At 34.4% G+C, this 18,911-nt stretch overlaps 1 protein-coding gene across 3 annotated transcripts; it reads left to right on the plus strand.

Moving 5' to 3' along the window:
* The first annotated feature begins 289 nt into the window (after positions 1-289).
* Positions 290-5,928, plus strand: LOC136418001 (E3 ubiquitin-protein ligase Siah1-like). Of its 3 annotated transcripts, none has more exons than XM_066403888.1 (6): positions 290-472; positions 3,753-3,862; positions 4,283-4,452; positions 4,513-4,835; positions 5,382-5,475; positions 5,552-5,928. In XM_066403888.1, exons 2-6 carry the CDS (start codon positions 3,812-3,814, stop codon positions 5,745-5,747), a joined length of 834 nt encoding a protein of 277 aa, XP_066259985.1. In that variant the 5' UTR covers positions 290-472; positions 3,753-3,811; the 3' UTR covers positions 5,748-5,928. The 3 variants fall into 3 exon arrangements, with proteins under 3 accessions (XP_066259985.1, XP_066259986.1, XP_066259984.1); XM_066403889.1 differs by having other exon boundaries at positions 5,401-5,475; positions 5,552-5,690; XM_066403887.1 differs by having other exon boundaries at positions 5,401-5,928.
* The last annotated feature ends 12,983 nt before the right edge of the window (positions 5,929-18,911 follow it).

The following is an 18,911-nucleotide window of genomic DNA, read 5'->3' on the forward strand; positions in this document are numbered from 1 at the left end:
CAATTTTCTACTCATCATAAATTCCATTTCGGAGCGTTTCATATAAATGTAGAGAAACGAAATCCATTTTTTAGTCTGATTTAGAATTATTCTATCTCTGGTTAATACTGCGTGAATAATAAATACGTGTGCATTTGGTTAACCAAGCAATCCGGGGAAGTAAAATATGGTTCGTTTTGTGAAAATGTTGGTTTTTTGAGTATGAAATAAGCTATTCTTACACAACTAACGTTTAACTCGAATGTGGAAATTTGTATCGGTGAAAAAAAATTATTTTGGGCGCCAAATCCGATAAATAAACATCAAAATACGCTCAGACATTTTTCATTGCAAAAACTTCGGTTTGTAGTACTGAAATGGGCATATAGCTCGTATAGAGTGAAGTAGAATAGTGTTGTATATGTATATAGACCTCTATGTAGTGATTGTTTAAACACCATTAAAACCTTGTGATATTATTGTTTATATATAGGTAAGAAGTGTTTAATTAAGATACCCAACCCTTGCAAAGCTCATCAAATATGTGAGGGTACATTTATGAAATTAAAGCCGTCTATTATGTGGAGTAGTAAAATCTTTACGAACCGATTTTCAATACCTATTAAAGCGGAATAATCGGCCCTTTAGACCAGGTCTTGCCAATTACGGAGGCGATAAACCTTACATCGCTGTTAACGAGATTTTGTATGTCCTCAGTTAATTTAATTTTCCAATAGCTCTCAAAAGTTTTCATTTCAATTATTGCAGGTGGCACAAACATCCCTATTTTTCCTAAAGCCTCCGGGCTGAGTGTTGAATAACAGAAAACCCATTACTCACTCAAATTGGCAATAATAAGCTTTAATAAAACCTCTTTTTTGTATCGCTGACAATTTGCATTATGCGGGCGCCGTCGCGGGATTTGTTTAACCGATTCAAAATTGTATTTTCGTGAATTAATTCCGGTAAAACAATAAAGTAAAATTAATCCTAAGGGGATGATCCGCGGTTCCGAAGTGACATAAACACAAAGCGGGGAAAAAGAAAAATCGCTGGAATTTATGCTGATGGTAAATTGAAGGATAAAACTGTTGCAGCTGCGCTAATCCGGTTTTTAGGATGAATTTCATCGTAATTTCATGCCATTTCGGAGCTAAACTGAAATTACTCCAAAAGCGATAACAGATAAGAAGAGATAAAGATAGCTATGGGATGATGCGCTTGGCAGGCTCATAACATTTTATAATGCTCAAGGGAACCAATGGAAAAGTGGACTGTCCAGGACTTAAAAAAAACCCGTGCAGACTGGAAAGATACGATTATAAGGATTTTTGTGACGCCCTTTTTTACGGTGTAGGTACACGTTTCGTTATGTATCTGGATTAGCAATGCGGTTCCGGTAATTTTATTACGAACGCTAGGCGCCGCCCTTTGAATTACGCGACAAAGGGACGGCTATATCAGGGCACAACGTAACTTTTGAATAGGCTTTTAAAGAGTGAAGACAAATGTTCAGGGCTCAGTTAATTAGATGTAAACGTCAAGAGGAAAGTCAATGGGTTTATGCAGGACTTAAAAAAGTGAAAAAACAACGACAAAATAAATAACTGAACTTAAATACCGGTCGGAATACCGGCTTATTTCTATCGCGCAAAACGCGATTAAAAACGTATGAACGGGGGAGTGCCTTACGAAATGGGAATTGTTAGTCTGATGAGTAACAACGGAATATGGAAGCGGTAACGGTTAAGAATTTAATACTACTAGGATAGGACAGTACGAACATCAGAGTTCCCGGCAGCGCGGACAGATAATGGATGGGACGCCGGCTTTTCTGAGTGACTTATCTGACTTATGCACGAGGTTTTCAGACCACGTAAATCTAAATCTATAATAACAGCTGGAAATTTAAGAGACAGTCATGTCACTGAACTTCTTCATTTACTGCACAGACACGTGCACGGATTTACTAGGATGACCGCTCACTCTCAGCTGGATGATATTTTTTCTAACATAAATACTAACAAAACTAAATCCAATATTTGTATCATCATCTTTCTGATAACTATAATCAATGCATTACTACTACTAGAAAGTGGTGGACAGAAATCCTTTAACGACATCCCTTAAAAAATTTCGCACCGTAAACGTTAAATTTATTAAAAAATAAGCTATTGCGGTTAGAGATCTCGTCTGAAACCGATATTTAAGCGACACGTTCAAAATACTTCTTGATATATGTCTTGCTTAGTTTGAAGAAACTTTTCCAGTTAGAAAGTGCAAGGTGAGGTCTCAACGATCAAGCGGGGGCATCAGAGAAATAATTACGGATCACTCTTCTTGTATCGGAGATATTTACTCATGGTCTAAATGTACTCATTATCCGCGACATTATTAACATTCAGATCCATGAGTGACAACCAATTTAGGGTTTCAAGTAATTAAACAAAAATAGCTTAAACCGTCTAAAATGTACTCGCTTTCCTTTAAACTCAAGATACTCGCAATGCGCAGATCACTACTATGAGATCATTTAAATTTCACATCTACCCTGCTGTGGGATTTTACATAAGAGAAATAGAAGATGAAAAGTAGGTCGTTGCTTGATCATATGCCGCAAAATGACGTTAAAATTACTTCTTGATGAAGGAGCCGAATGAGGTTATGCTGCTTAATTTACTTTTATCGACATACGTTTCTTTCTTCAACAAACTCCACAGCTGACTAGATATAAAATTTAAACGATCCCTCTGTACAAACGCGGACATTCTCACAATCTATCTCGAGCTAACTGATCCCAGCGAGGTTTTCTCATCATTAACATGCTTAATAGATTTTCTTCCAGTGTGGATGATGTATTCTCCTTTGAAATCCTCATTTTTTATTTACCAATCAATTCAACTGACGAATGATGAGGCACAATTTACTCGCGTGACATAAATGACTCAGAAAAAAATCCCCTCTCGTCACAACCCCTGTCTCTTAACATCTCACCTCGAACTTGACTTTGCTTGACTGACATGTTTATTTGACTGTAGTTATTGTCTAAACTAATTTATGTAAAAGTCTTTGAAAATGAAAGTGACCAAAAAACATCCAGTGCAATCGAATTCATTAATTTCAACCGCGCATGTGGGTTTCTTACGTATCAACATTATGATTTTTTAAATAATTTTAAAGCTTCGTTACAATTTGTGGGTATAGTTAAATTAAACTTGTGGCAACAACTCTAAAGAATTGCATAATATACAAGGCGTTCCATTTGAAAATGTAGACATTTAGCGTGTCAAACATGCAGGTTTCCAAAAACCTTGGAAACAGTTTCATGAAGGCTCGAACCATTCGAAAACTGATAAAGACGTGTATGGGGAAGTATTAACAAATTGTTCCTTGTAATACGTGGGTTCGTCATATCCAATAATATACAGAGTGTCCTATGGGAAAATAGTTTCCAGGCCTTAAATGGAACCATGCCAAAAATCGCCTTTAGAAAACATTGTAAACATATTCTCGTTAATCCTCTTATTACGTGAAAATGAAAAAAAATTGATTTAAGTATATCTATGGGCAAATTAATCCTAAGAAATAGCAAATTCAAGAAAACTTATCATTTACATTGGATTCTGTAAGAAAAGGTACATTTTAGTGACTCAAATGAAGTAAAAAATAATTCTCCAGTTCCATAACATTTGATCGCTAGTTTATTGATTAAATTACCTAAACCAGAAATATTGTTGGAAAAGTAGTACATTTAATATGAAATATCATTTCAGAGATTGTACCTAAAGCCCTGTTTGTGAGAAATCATCGTTCCATAAGGAAATCCTTTAAAATGGCACTCAACATGAACACTTTCGATGTGAGGCCGCTAATTCCTCAAAAAGTAAGTACTTTATCCTGTTTTACTATTAAACACCGCAATAAGCCCCCCGAAACGTTCGATCTACTGGAAAGTAATCGATCGTTTTAGAATCTTTAACAACTGAATTAATTTTCTTTGATATTGTGAGGAAACTTTAAGTAAGCACGAAATGACACCTTTCTGCACAATTTCCTCTTTCCAAAACCACCCCAAAGTGATAGTCACGTCTCTCTGAACACACGTCACTTAAAGTCCAATACCTCGAAAACGGTAAAAGCTCCTGAAGCGGGCGCTGCATCAGCTGAAAGAACATTAAAATACGTATATAGAGAATTACAAGAAATGCCTCACTATATCACAAAAACGGATTTGTCCGATTTCTGATTTTTGCTCATTTCTGAGATGACAACGTTGAAAACTTTCAATTTTCCAATTTTCCAGGTAGCTTATCCTCTAACGGAAAATGACAGCAGATTGGAAAAACACATATCTAAAGAATTCGAGTGTCCTGTATGTTTCAACTACATAATCCCCCCTATAATGATGTGCATCAACAGTCACGTAATTTGCTTCGATTGCTGGAGAAGATGTATAAGTTGTCCGACTTGCCGGTACACCCTCAAAACAAATACAAAAAAAAAACCTTAAATACCAACTTTTTTTGATATTAGAGTCAAAAAATCAATAACAAGAGCCTGGGCCCTGGAAAGAATCCACTCCTTTATAGCCTTTCCTTGCAAATGGGAAGGGTGCCCCTATATCGCCAGCGGACCTGATAGAATGTTGCACGTAAATGTGTGCAGGTTTTATCCCACAACCTGTCCATTGGGGAACAGCTATGAGTGTTCCTGGAAGGGCATAATAGGGTCCCTTCCAGAGCACTTAATACAACGACATCAAAAGAATGTTTTCTTGAAGTCAGGCATCACTTTAAGAGCTGCGTCCTTTACTAGCAGTGAAAAGCAGGAATATACCATGGTTTTCATTGTAAATGGTGAGTATACCAGAATGAAGTCTTAACTGGCAGGTCGTGCGATTATTCTAAGATGTACTTTCCAATTTTGATTGTTCATGACTGTTTAACTTTATTCGTAATTTCAATGGATCCGCCAGTTAAAATCAAATATGGATATACAGGGTGTTTCTGAATAGATAGTAAAAATTTTAATGGGTGAATCCTGAACCAAATTTAAGACAAAAAGTTCGTATAAAGACATGTTCAAAAATAATTCGTCTTCGATCTACAGGGTGTTAAAAAACACTTTTTTTTCGTTTTTTTTAAATTACTTGTTTATTTTTAATATCACATATAATATCACCCCGTATATAAAATCAAAGTCTTGATAAAAAATAAATAAGCAATAAAAAAAAGAACGAAAAAAAAAGTGTTTTTTGACACCCTGTAGATCGAAGACGAAGCATTTTTGAACATGTCTTTATACGATCTTTTCGTCGTAAATTTGGCTCAGGATTCAACCATAAAAATTTCACCATCTATTCAGAAACATCTTGCATTTGTGTTAATGCTCACATATGGAAGTTTATGACTTGTCCTTTAGAGAAGATCTTCAAATTTTACTGGAGCTACAACCTACATATCTCAACAAAAGTCAAATTCGGAATGATGTTCATTGGTAATGGAAACCGAATTCTTTCGCACACATTCACTGTTATTTTCGCCAAGCAGTTTCCAATATCACAAAATTGCAGGAAGTTGAAAGTGATGAAATCTCGAGTGAAGAGATCAGAGTTTGAGCCTTTTGATGCGCCACAACATTCTGCGGAAAGCTTTAGTTTCGAGATTGAATTTGAGGAATTGGTGAGTTTTTGCCAAGGGAACCATTTGGACTATCAAGTTATCATTGAGGCTAGTACCTTCGAACATACTAGTTGTAACGTTATTTAATGCATTTGTGATATGTATGTGACTTTTAGGTACTATTTAGAATACCTATACAATGTTTTAAGAGTAGTTTTTTTACTTGTGTATAAGTAATGTTTTAATCTAGATATTAAGATTCCAGAAGCTTTGTTGTTTTAATAGAGAGTTTCGTGACATTTTTGTATAATATAAAGTTGACTTTGAACGATGATTTTTCCATTATTATCTACTCTAAAGAGTTGTCTACTCTATCTCCATGCTGTCTTGAGAAAGTACAAAGGCTCAATTTTTAGCCTAAAGGCTTTATCTCGGATCTGAGACTTTTTTAATAATTATTATGTCAGAAGATGATATGAAAAATTAACTTTCTGAAACGAAGTTTCGAAACCATCAGGATTGACAACTCATTAACGACAATACTCTATAATGCACGTTTTACATACTGCTTGATAGAGATATTCGAACCCTTCACATCCGATAGAAAAGTTCGATATATGCAGTATGAAAGTTTACCTAGATGAAATAACTTTCTTAGTTTGCGCAAAGCAAAACTTCTGAACATGTAACACCTCATAAAACTTTTTAATCAAGTTCTTTACAGATGTAAGACGAATGTAAACTTTTATTGCTGCCACCCACAAGGGTCTGATATCTGTCGGAAGAGCGCAATTTGCTCTATAAATTGTCACCTTTTTTGCTTTAACCTGAAAATGAACAGAAACATTCTTAAGGTAGTTACATACAAATGGCGGTAGTTCTTGAAAAAAGCTTTTTGGCTTATAAAACTACATAGAACTTCCTCTGTATATATAAATTTCAGGTAGTAGTAGTAAAGCGAAAGGCCGACGAACGGCGATTAAACCCTTAGGTGCCCTCTTTGTTCTCCAATCCACCTTTTCAAGTATCAGTTTTGACATATTCATTTTTATTCAATTTTAACATAAAAAGTCGAACAGAATTTGACTTGGCATCGTTTCTGGATTTTATCCTCTCCTTTTATTCGTTTTTCCTTTTTAGTATCAAGCAACTTATTTGTTAAATTATTCGTTTACACGTATAATACTTAGCAATATTAAAAAAAAATGAGCAAATTTCAGGCAGGGCTAAGTGAAATATTTTGTTGCCCTTGCGGTTCCGAAGAAAAATATTCCGAAGAACTCTCCAAAAAGGAGAGACAATATTGGTTTCATCCATTAAACGCAGTTGATATGAAAATGTTTCACGAAGATTTTTAAAGTGAATTAAAGTGAGGGCCAAAGGTCTGGAAAAATATTTAAATAATTTAAGCATGACTCCAGAAGTATTTGATGATCTGCATGCAAGAACAGAATAGTAACTAACAAAGATATATCGTGTTTCAGAACCTCTTTTACCAGCAACACGCCTGACTTTAACACCAAGGTAATTTTTAGTGAGTTGGTTAAATAAGGTCTTTACTTTAAACGACTAAGTTTTACAGATACGTAACAGCTAGAGATTACGCCAGATTACAGTGCGAGAAAAGTATCATTTGGTCTAAAAAAAGAAGTTTCTCTTGAAAAACCTATGGATCTTTGGAGGACAATTTCACAAGATTTCACAAAAAAATGGCAATCCTCAAATTCTCATGGAGCTTTGGGTGAAAATTATGTTGCAATTCAAGTTAGTGCCCGTTCAAGTAAATATGTAATATTTGCACCGGCGGTTAATTATCAAAAGTGAATTAAGCTCATAACATGTATTTGCGTATAAATCGATCGAAACTGTTTGTTTCACATTAATCTCCATGACGGAAATAATGAGTTTACGACCAGCGGGCGTTATAATACTTTTACGGCTCAGTGCTCGGGGCAACGGGCCGTAAAGTTGCAGTAACGCCCGTTACCCTTAGCAACGGGCCGTAAAGTAAAAATAGCGCCGGATAATTTTTAACGATCTTTAATCAAATAACTAGATATAACATCATTCTATTTGTATGTAGAAGATTTAAAGTATATCACTTGTGCGTAAAACGTTGCACCACGGGCATGATGAAGGATTATGCCCTGAACCGAATAAAGGCTATTTGCCTCGCATTGGGCCTCAAACTGCGATTACCAATAGGATTATCTTAATTACAAGGATTGAGACTCAATTGCCACTGCTCAGATGCTGATTATTGTTTTTAGAATTATGGACTTAGGATCCGAAAAACGGATCAGTGATGAAGGGATTTTTCAATTTTTAATGGATTAAATGTTCTACCTCCAACAGCTATATCCAAAGAGAAACCACCACTGCCATATTATGTTATCGTTAAAGATGTAGCCTCCACTATGTCATCTTTTTATCAAAACCATATTCAGGTAAAAGGTAAGTGACAAGGGAACAAAATATGTTTAATTACTGCTTATCCCGAACATGTAGATGTATGGAAAACACATCCGGCATATTGTTAATATGCTGGCCAGTTTATCAAAAAACCACAACTGCTATCTGTATATTATCATAAAATCAACTGTTTATCTACATAATTAAGAGATATAAGAAATAAATCATACTATAAAATTGTGTTGCCCAAGAAACTATGTAAATAGAGACTTGCCAAATGGAGCAATTTTACTTAGATAGGAAAAATATGAAACATGCTCTGCGAATGCAAATAAAACTTGAAAATACAGTAACTGTCTTACAACATATTTTTCTTTTTTTATGTTGTAACAAATTTGGCATGTTACCACCCTAAAGATCAAGGGAATCCAACGATCGAGGAGAAAAGGAATATCTAAAAGATTTGCAACTGAGATCTGGTTTGTTTAAATTTATTTAACAGATATTAACACGAAATAGCTTTTAGCAAGAGGGTTAAACATCATTTTCGGCTTTTTCCACAATGTTTTGATTAGGAAAGCTGCTAACCTTATCGGTTTCACGATTTCGACGACTGTAAAGTCCCTTCTTACCGCCTTTAAGATGGAAACTACGTTCACTGATTTCAACGCTTGAGGCATAATTTCTACAACTATGCTACTATGGCCGTGTTTTCCTGAAGCATCGCTGAGATTATGCTATCAGTACTCACTCAATTCATCTACCATGCCTTTCATGGCTTCGTTTGTTACCATTTTCCAGTTCAGAGTCGTCTTATTGTATCAAACCCCCCACAGACAGGCCGGTCAAAATCGCCTCTTTGACAAGAAACGGCCGTAGTTTCCATCTCCACATCAACCTCAGATATACATATTTCATCATTAGTTTTTAAGTTCTCCCTTCAATAGCAGTATCGCCAGTTACTGCTTATTCAACTTTCATTATTTAGATCCATGTTCGTATATCGTAAATCCTCAAATAAGTAAGGAAATATGAGAAAGGAAAATTGTTCGAAATGAACATGTTGCAGATTGCAGTATTATTTTCTTAGTGCTCTGTCATCCATTTTGTGCCCTCGAATGAGTATTAATAATCCATCTTTGTGCATGAACGAACAGGATGAATTCGTTTGTTTTCGCAATTTATCCTTTTGCAAAATAATAAAAAAGTTGACCTCGTGAAAGTATATAATAACTCGAAAATCAATACCATTGTTATAGGACTAAATCATAACAGACTTACCAAAAAATATTTTAAAGGCTATAACTTATAAAGTTTCTGAGAGAAATACCAAATGTCATACATGGCTGAAAAGGAAATTTTATGACGATTTTAAAAATGTAAATATTCGATATTGCGCCTATATGAAAATCAAAAGCTTAACAGTTTATCTTTAAAAGTTAGGATTTTACGAAAAAACTGGCAACACTGCTACGAAATTCTCAAAAAAATGTCTTAATAGTGTAAAACTTTCATTCCTCTAACTCTAGCCGTTTAAGAATTGTTTGCAAAAAACGAAGACCGCCAAATTGGTTTTTTCCGGATATCTTCTTAACCATTCGGAATTTAGTCTGCATAAAAACAAATTATTAATTTGCTTTAAATTCCGCAAGTTTTTGCTAATTTAAGAGATTTTGTATTAATTACCGTTTCCGAGATCCCCATTCTGTTCATTCTTATCTGGGACAGACCGTAAATTTATGGCGCTTTAAATTGCGCAAAACCCAACAAAGACAGAAAAGTATATTAAAAGTTGTTCAGTGCAATTATTAGGTTCATAACAATTAACATTTTACAGGGTTTTTAATTCAGGTCAGTCCAGATTACAAACACATTGTACCCTTTATCATATGCAAAAGAGCAGAAACGTGAGGAGCATCCCCTAGAGTAAATATGGCAGTGAAAAGTTTTATTTGAAGCAAGTGTTGTGGCTCAACAGCAGAGTGGTGAAATTTCATTGCCAAAATTGTACAGAGGAAAGCAGCTTCATATTAATGAAGAAATTTGTTGCATGTGGTGAAACTGCATTGGAGGATAATACGCTTTTTAGAAACTTGCAAAAAGATGAAATCGATGAACTGCAGAAAAATGAAGCAGAAATAGAAAAGAATCAATTACAGGATAATGAAAATTGCTAGAAATTACAGCCACTGCATTTTAATCTATCATGCTTAAATATACAAGATTAAACCCAAGCAAGACACAATCGTGGATTGCAAATCAGAGAAATGTTTTAGTGATATTTTGAATATATACATTTTTCAACGTTAGAAAACTCGTTTATTGAATAGAAAAGGAAAAATGAGTTACAGCTCGCTCTAATAACCTTCAATCGAAGTGAAATTTTGAAAATTTAAGCCTCAACGCATTCTTTATAAACCTGGAAGGAGATTCTAAAATCTCACTTTAGCTAAATATAATTTGCTTCTCTCCAAGCTGGATATTATAGCCGTTTACGGTCTGAATGTTGATTCAGATAAAACGTTAAATGTTTTATATAAAAATGAAAATATTTGTACAACCTTCCCGGAAAAAGCTCCTTGAAATGAAGTCTTTTTAATGTGGCTAATCCATCTTAAGTAGAAGCTCTAAAACTAAAGCTCTTTGCATTTTATAGTATCAGAATGAAGATAAAATTGTTAAATTTTGCGCGAATTATCACAAAATTTACACTTATTGGCACAAATACATGAAAATCGAAAAAATTACTTGTATTATCAATTATGCATCTGCTGATGATGAAGTGAGAGTTTCACGAAAAGAAAATGAAGATTACTTGTGAGTATTGCGGTAAAGCAGACGTCATCCAGGGACAGACTTCAAAAAAGAGGAAGACAGATAAGAAGACTGGAAGTAAAATTGATACCATCGAAGTTTCATAGAATTTAATGATGTCTGCATTTACGATGTATTAGTTTCTCCATAAGAAGAAAATTAATTAGTTTCGTTGGTTCGATAGAGAATTCCTCGGGAAATGAATCACATATAGAAAAGGAAGGTGAATGCATACATAGCTCTAAATCCTTTACAAATAAATTAGTTCCGTGTAAGTAGTTTAATAAGTAAGTTCCATGTAAATGATAAAGAGGCACAAGACTGACAGTAATAAAAAAGACTATAAAAAAATGAGAATGAAAAAATGTTGAGGTTCGAAGATATAAAGAGAATCATGTCAAAAACTGCCTTTAAAAAGCCAGAGTACCCGGACACCAAGAGAGATGGGTGTAGAGATTTTCATAGATCAGTTAATCCTAATAAGTACCAAAAACAAAATATTGTATAAAATACAGAGTATTCAGTATGAAAAAATTGAGCTTTATCTTTTCGAACATAGCGAATGTAATTTTTTGAAAACTTTGCCAACAGTCCCGTTAAATCTCAAATTACTTGAAAATCAATGGACATCTATAGGAAACTATTAAGAAATCGTTCTGTATGATAGGTAGGTTCATTATATTTATTATTATACGGGGCACATGGAAATAATTCAAATTTCCATCATTTTTACTTATAAAAATGTGAGTTTTACCATTCCAAACATAAAAGAACAAAATAATGGGCGAAAATTACAGAAACATGAAGACTGGAATCCTCAAAAGCCAATGAGCAGCCACCAACTTGGTTACATTATTAACTATTTCAAATATCCTGCGATTTCCCTTCCAGCCATTGACCATAAAACTGCCTACAAATAATATATCTCCTCCATGTCATCATCGTTCCTTTTTTTGATGGTGTAGCCTTCCTGAATTTGCTCAGTGAATGAAAATGAAGTTTCGGTTTTATACTCTCAGTTTCCCGAATGAATACGTTTTTATGGCGGTTTTTATTTCAGTTTTTTCTTTCATATTGCCTGTAAGGGAAATAAGGGGCATAGCTCAATATTGACCTAGAAGTTCGGAAAGAGATGAACCATTGCTCATAAAATTTAAGCACGAGTTACGCCTTTGGTACTAAAAACAGAATTTTAATGTCAAAAATTAAAAAGGTGAAATGCAAATTGAGTTGTTTAAACATCGCAAGTTGAATAAATGTGAAAGTTTTAATTAAAGGGAATCCAATTCTAGCTATCCGCGTAGTTTTTCCGGTTAACTTCTAACAAATTAGGTTGTAGTTGACGGAAAAAGCATAAACTGACCATTCCAGGGAATTTAATGCTACATGCGAGAGGATATTTCATTATGATTGGACCTCGCCTGGTTTTAAAATGTTTAATTGTTGCATTTCAACCTCAGGACTTCGTAAATTGTGTATTGTTTTTAGCAGACATGTTTTACCCACTTAAATCGTTTAGGTAAACTATTTGAAAGAGATCGAATAGGACGCTTAACCACAAACTAACTTAGAGTAGATTTCTATAGGGTTAATGGGATAATAGGATCTTCTAGAGTATAGTAGATTTGCTTTTAATTTGTTCCTTCTCTGTTACGGATTGCGGAATAAAGTTCTTGAAATGAAGTTTCGCATTTCATAGCATTTGAATTTATCTAATATTTGTTTGTAGCAGATGCGATAAATGCACCACGTGGAAGCGGAAAAAAGGAAAAAAATACGTAGATAGGATATTTTATTCCCAAGACGATCGACCTATAAGCACATCTGTCCTCAACAATAAACGATTGGCGATAAATCACGTCACGTCCGAATACGTGAACAAAACTATAGAAATATTGTTTTTGACCTAAACTCTTGACATAGAAGTTTTTATTTTATTTCTTGTTTCAGTGTGTAGATAACGCCACGGAATTAGGCGACTTGGGAATTTCTGATAGGCCCGTCTTGTTCCAACTTTTTCAGTTTCGGTGTAAAAGTCGAGACATCACAACTTTGACTAACTTCATAAAAGGAACATATTTTTATATACAAAACTCGTCGTTTCCCTAACCACCAGTGGAAAGCATGTAGTTTTCTCTGCAATGTGCCTAATCTGTGCGACGACCTAAAAATTTTCAGGGGTGTACTAAAGCTAGTCTCAAAATTACCACCTGTGCAAATAATTATAACATGCTAAAATCGAGTTTTTCATAGGTTTTACAATACAAGGAAACAATAACTCAACAAACTTTTCTTTCGGTTTGAACTTTATTAGGATCGTGCTAGAGCTGGAATCGAGGAATATCACTTACGCAGATAATGTAATTTCCAAAAAGTAATAAGATTCTGAATTTTGTAGCTCACTTTCATCAAAAACAACGGAATTCCGAATTTCTAACTTATACGAAGCACAAAACTCATATTTTCCATAAATATCAACCAGAAGCCTATAGACTCCTCTATAATCTCCTTAACTCTCCTAAGGATATGAAAATTACCAGTGCCGTACGACAGCTAAATTCAGGCCAAGGGATCACTTATACAGATACCACGATCCATGAAAAACTAGTCGGTTTAAATTCTGCAATTTTCTCTACACTTTAACAAATTTTTGCTTTTATGTAAGAATCGCCATAGCCGGACGAGAGCTCGGCTTAGATAAAAAAAAATTCCGAACTTTTTAGTTTCCAAACGATACAAAAATTTGTCATTTTCATAAACTTCATTCAAAAGTATTTAGACTTTTCTGCAATCTACCTAATTTTAGTTTCAAATAAAAAATTTACAGGGCCGTTCTTTGACCGGGTTTAAAGTAATTTTATGTGCAAATGTAAAACTCGCAAAAGCACTTGCCATAAGATTCTGATTTCTCTTCCTCAGAATCTACGACAACTGTAATTTACTCTTTTTGGCTAAAAAGTATATAATAAGTTCAGCCAGAAGAAAATGTTTAGCTCTCAACGAAAAATTTCAGGTACATCCCTGGTGTTCTTTTTGACTTTGCAGAAGATTCAGTATATGAAATGTGGATTTTATTTGAGTATCAACAGAGCTCTTGGCAACTTTCTATGTATATATATGAAATTGAGCCAATTTACTACACTTTGATATATTCAAAACGAAAATTCGGCTGGCTACAGGGGATATTGTACGGTCGTTTAAATTCATAATGCTGCTGTAATTTAACCCAATGTTGCCCCTAAATACTTTATGGTAGAGCGAGTCAATAAATGGGGACAACTTTGCACGACAGATGGTGTACACGAGCTTGAAATTTCGTTTAATTAATGAAAACTTGCCGATTGCTGGAAATTATATTGTGCGGATTGGCAGAAAGAAATAATTTGTCTCGCTTTATTGCGCTGAACTTCTTGTTTCAGAAGGGAAAGACGATCTGCACTAGACAGATAAAATACGAGTTTTGGGTGAACGGAAACAGCTTACTGTATTTTCAAGCCCTTCCAGGGGCAAAGGTAGCGACTTTATCCAACTTTCCTAGCGATATTTCTTTATAGCGCCACTTTTATGGAGCCTCATAGCGCCGCTTTTATGGAACCGCAAACCTTCCGGGATACATTGTACACGTCACTTGCCAATAAATTGATAAATTTATACCGCGGTTTTTCATTACACTCCTGCAAACGTAAATTATTTTTTTAGGTCTGGTTTTAGCACAAATAAAATTTGTACCGGAACTGTAAACTGTAACTCATTGATATTCCCGAAACTGCCGATATTATTAGTAAAGCCTCGTTTAATTTTACTTATTGCTCGGTGGTATATGTATATCGTAAATTATTCAGACCCATCCCTCAATAATTAATTTTCGGCAACATTAGGAGTTTAACTGAGCGTTCGAGACAGCCCTTTGAGATATTGGGGTTTTGGAGGATGACGATTTAGGTCTGTACCATATGCTTTTTATCGATTTATTAATCGGGTGAGTTCGACGAGGGTTTCTCTCATTAGAAAGGATCAAGTAGTCAATAAATAATTGAGTTAATACTAATAATCCGTACTATAACTCGGTTTTAAACGGCAATTAAGATCCAAAAAGGGAAAACAATAATACTGTCAAGTTTAACTGGTTGCCTAAACTGAAAATGTCATGAACAATAGAGTGCCTTGTCGGGCTTTTTCGCCACTCTTCGGGCCGTTGGGCATTACTCACACGATCGACCGCGCTCAAAGCCAATACGCCGACCTTGAAATAAGTTGTTATTGAAACTCAAAATGGCGAAATTGCGGTTAAAATAATTAGTGTATAGTGCAGCGCTGCGTTCTTTCACTACAGTGCTCTTCATTCATATAATAAATTCTTCGGGTAATACGTGGTTTTAGTGTTCGATTAATGTAATTATAATGTCGAAGAATATGCTTGATAAGCGCTAAAAAGTGACTTACCAGCTAGCTTCCTGCTAAACCTACAGGTACATACATAGTTCTTGTCGCTGCATTGTTACCAATTGCTTTTCGCGCTTATTTACGGCTTTTCGACTTGTTAAAGAACATTTTAAGTTTAATTAATATTATTGTTAACACTCAAAACTCTAGCATGTAGAGCTTGAAGTTATACAGTTGTGAAGGGATTAGCATTATTCATAAAACATTCAAATATTTAAAGTAGTTGTGCTGTCGGTGAGTAGATACGCCGAAAGGTAATCTTTCCGCTTAAGGAGTTTTTGCAGTCAGTCCAGAGCCAGACAGCTCTAACTAATCTTGCACCCACATTATACGGGGTGGTACAAATATGTGTAGAATCTTATAAACTATAAGAGATTGTTGAGCTAAATACTCAAGGACAACTCCATTTCAAAAATATTTGGGAAAACAAGGGAAAAGCTAAAATTCTGCAAAATTGCATCGAACAAATCACATAAATTTCTGCTTTACAGGACATTTCTTTTATTTACCGATTTTTAACAAAAAGGCTCAACTGACCATTTTGAGTAAATTTGTAATATAATTGACATTTGAATTGAAGTAGATATATGGTATCGTTTTACATTTTTTGAAAGGATTCTAGAAGTCTGAACGAATTTAAATAATACTCCACCCCGGGTGGCTTTAAAAACAGTAAGGTTGCAAAGTTTTGTGATTTATCCCCGATTATTTTTTTCCATAACTCAAAAACGGAATGACTTGTGCAATTTGATAAAGGTGGGATGAGGGGAAATCTTCATGACGACACCGAATGGATGTTTTCCTGTGTCCCAGTTTTCCAGAAATATTCTATATAAAGTGAACATGTGAAATTTGAACGTATAGTGAGAGGGTTGAAGAAAAATTAAAATTAAACCACGCCTGTCCTTTCTAATTCATAACTTTAAATACCTATAGTAATGGTTTTATCTGAGTAACATAGAATCCTTTAAAGCTCAATTTAAAAACCATGCGCTCATTCTCAATTTGGGTCCTTTGGTCAGTTGCTACATTTTATCTATAGTCAGGCCTTCTTGTGGCTTTTTGGCCATTCCTTTTACTAATGAAGTTGAAATCATTTAACTCCAAAATGACGAATAGTAGTCAAAATTATACTGCAGCCATGCAATTATCTAATAATAATAATAAAATGAATTAGTGGTCTTTCAGTGTTTAATTAGCACGATTAGCGTTGAAGAAATCTCTTTATATGCGCCGAAAGTAAGTGATAAGAGGACTTCCTGCGACACCTGTAGGTAATTTTGAGCGCTGCAGAATAACAGATTTTAATTCCTGCTTAAAATTTATGGTTCTTGAATATATTAGTAACGGAGATCTTAGATTTAATTAATATAAATTAGCCCAGTCTGATTTAATATTGAAAATCCTAGCACACGAATGCGTATTGAAATATGTAAAAGTGAAAGTAACAGTCAGTGCATAGATAGCGCGACTCAAACACTAAAGAGGTTTTCGCAGATAGTTCTAACGAATCTGGGAGTCCTAAATACGCTTTTTTCCTTTCTTTCACAGAAAATGAGTTTGTAACTTACATTATCGACCGGGTAATCCATATTCAAAAGATAGGAAAATCGAAATAGGTGAAGAAAAACATTAAAAAAAAGTATTTTTTTGAATTAAGAAAAAAACATTTTAAATATTTTTTAATACTATTTATATCTAAATATTTGTTTTTTTTTATCAGGAAGAGGTACTTATTTTTAGATGAGGACGTTATTTCGAAATTTGTTCCCCAATATTTCTAGAATTACTGGGATTTTCTATTCCCAAAAAAATATTATACTGAATAACTGAATGCGCATTAAATTTGGCCGACATTGTACTTGCATTATACATAAATATAATATTTTTCTTGAGTCAAATTTCTTCATATTTAACCAAAAAATTCACAGAATTTTACATTGAATTTTCTCTATCCCCTATTTTCTTTTCAAAACTTGTATATGTTCTGAGGCGTTATCGTGTCAACCCCATACAATTTTACAATGACAAACTAACCTTGCCAAGTTTAGCGACAAGCAAATATACGTCTGGCTTCTCCAGCATAGTTTCCAGCGAGATTTCCAAATCTCTAGAACAATATTTCAACTTTTTGGCTCTTGTTGTGGAACTTTGATGAAAAGTAGTGTTACTTGATCTAACAACTTACATCTCTTTCCTTTCGCCTTTGTGAAGCATTTGCGCAGTTAATTTCCCTCAAGAGATGCAGCAACATTTGTTAAGATAAAATGCATAAAATATTAGGCTTGATTATATTCATTTGTCTTATCCGAGTTTCCCGTAAATTGTATGTTTATTAATGCGAAAGTTCGAGAGTTTCTAGAAGGTGCTCCATATTTCATCGCAATTGCTTCATTAAGCGTTATTATAGGGCCGTCTCAAGCGTAAAAGGGTATTTCGGAATTTAGCCATTTGGAAATATGCATGACTCTAATGTAGCGTTGCCAGTTCCAAATTTATTTGCCGGGGATATTCGAATGCTTATTTTGTTAATTTATCACATGTTTTTGCACAAACACAAAAGGAGGAATTGCAAATACATTCGTTGTTTATTTTATATTTATGATCAATAAATAAAATTATTTTTGAGCAAATGAAAATTCTGCATGCGGTCTCAGGTCTGTAATGGAGATATTTATTTCAGAAAAATTCTCTACTTATTGCAGTATTTTATTGTTATTATCCGGTAAATCGTTTAACTAAATTTTCGCAGATGCAGGTAGAACTATAACCGAAGTAAAAAATTTTAACTGATTCCCTCAGGTTTAATGCTGAAAATTCCAGGGGCAGGAAACCGTGTACATTTAATGTTCTTGGCACTTATCCACGTGTTTTCCGTTTTAGCGGGATTTATGCCCCGTAGGTATATTTCGCCTCTTTAGCACTAAAATGTATGTTATAATAGGCGGTTCTTAACACTTTGGTTACAAAGTTTCTTTTTCTATAAAAAATGCTGTAGATGCTCCAATCAAATCAAGTTAAATATCATACTGATTGAGGAAACAAGTTTCCTATTAAAAAAAAAAAATTAATACTATAATTCTTTTTGAATCCAATAAACACCTCTAGTTACTACTTCTTCATATCCATATTTTTTATGTTCTCTTAACTGGATTCTGGAGGAACCAGGGTTTTTCAAGTGAGCTATTGGAAGTACTATTGTGTCTCTGTCGATCTTTGTGCTGACAGTGATTGATAGGATTGAAGTATATGGTATTAAATCTTCTATATCAGTTCATTTGTTAATGTTGTTATGGATGGTAATCTCTAACCTTTTTGAGACAGATCTCTCGTAATTGTTCAGTTCTTTGTCAAGAATGATGACATCGTCGAATTTCATATTACTTTCTGGGTTTAGAGTCTTATCTTATGTCAGTATACTGTTAAATCGGCACAATTCAAAGTCACTTTTATATGAAGCGATTGTACTTTGAAGAAAGTCAGAGTTTAGCTAATGTATCTCACAGGTTGTACACGGTAGGCAGAAAAACAGCCTTCTGACTATAATAATATTGTCCCTGTCTTTCGGAATTTGGTGCTGAATCCGCCCACACTTTTTTATTTCTTCCGAGCTAATTTATGGTGAATTTATACATTAGAATA

This window comes from Euwallacea similis, chromosome 32 (genome assembly GCF_039881205.1).
Source record: "Euwallacea similis isolate ESF13 chromosome 32, ESF131.1, whole genome shotgun sequence".
NCBI lineage: Eukaryota > Metazoa > Arthropoda > Insecta > Coleoptera > Curculionidae > Euwallacea > Euwallacea similis.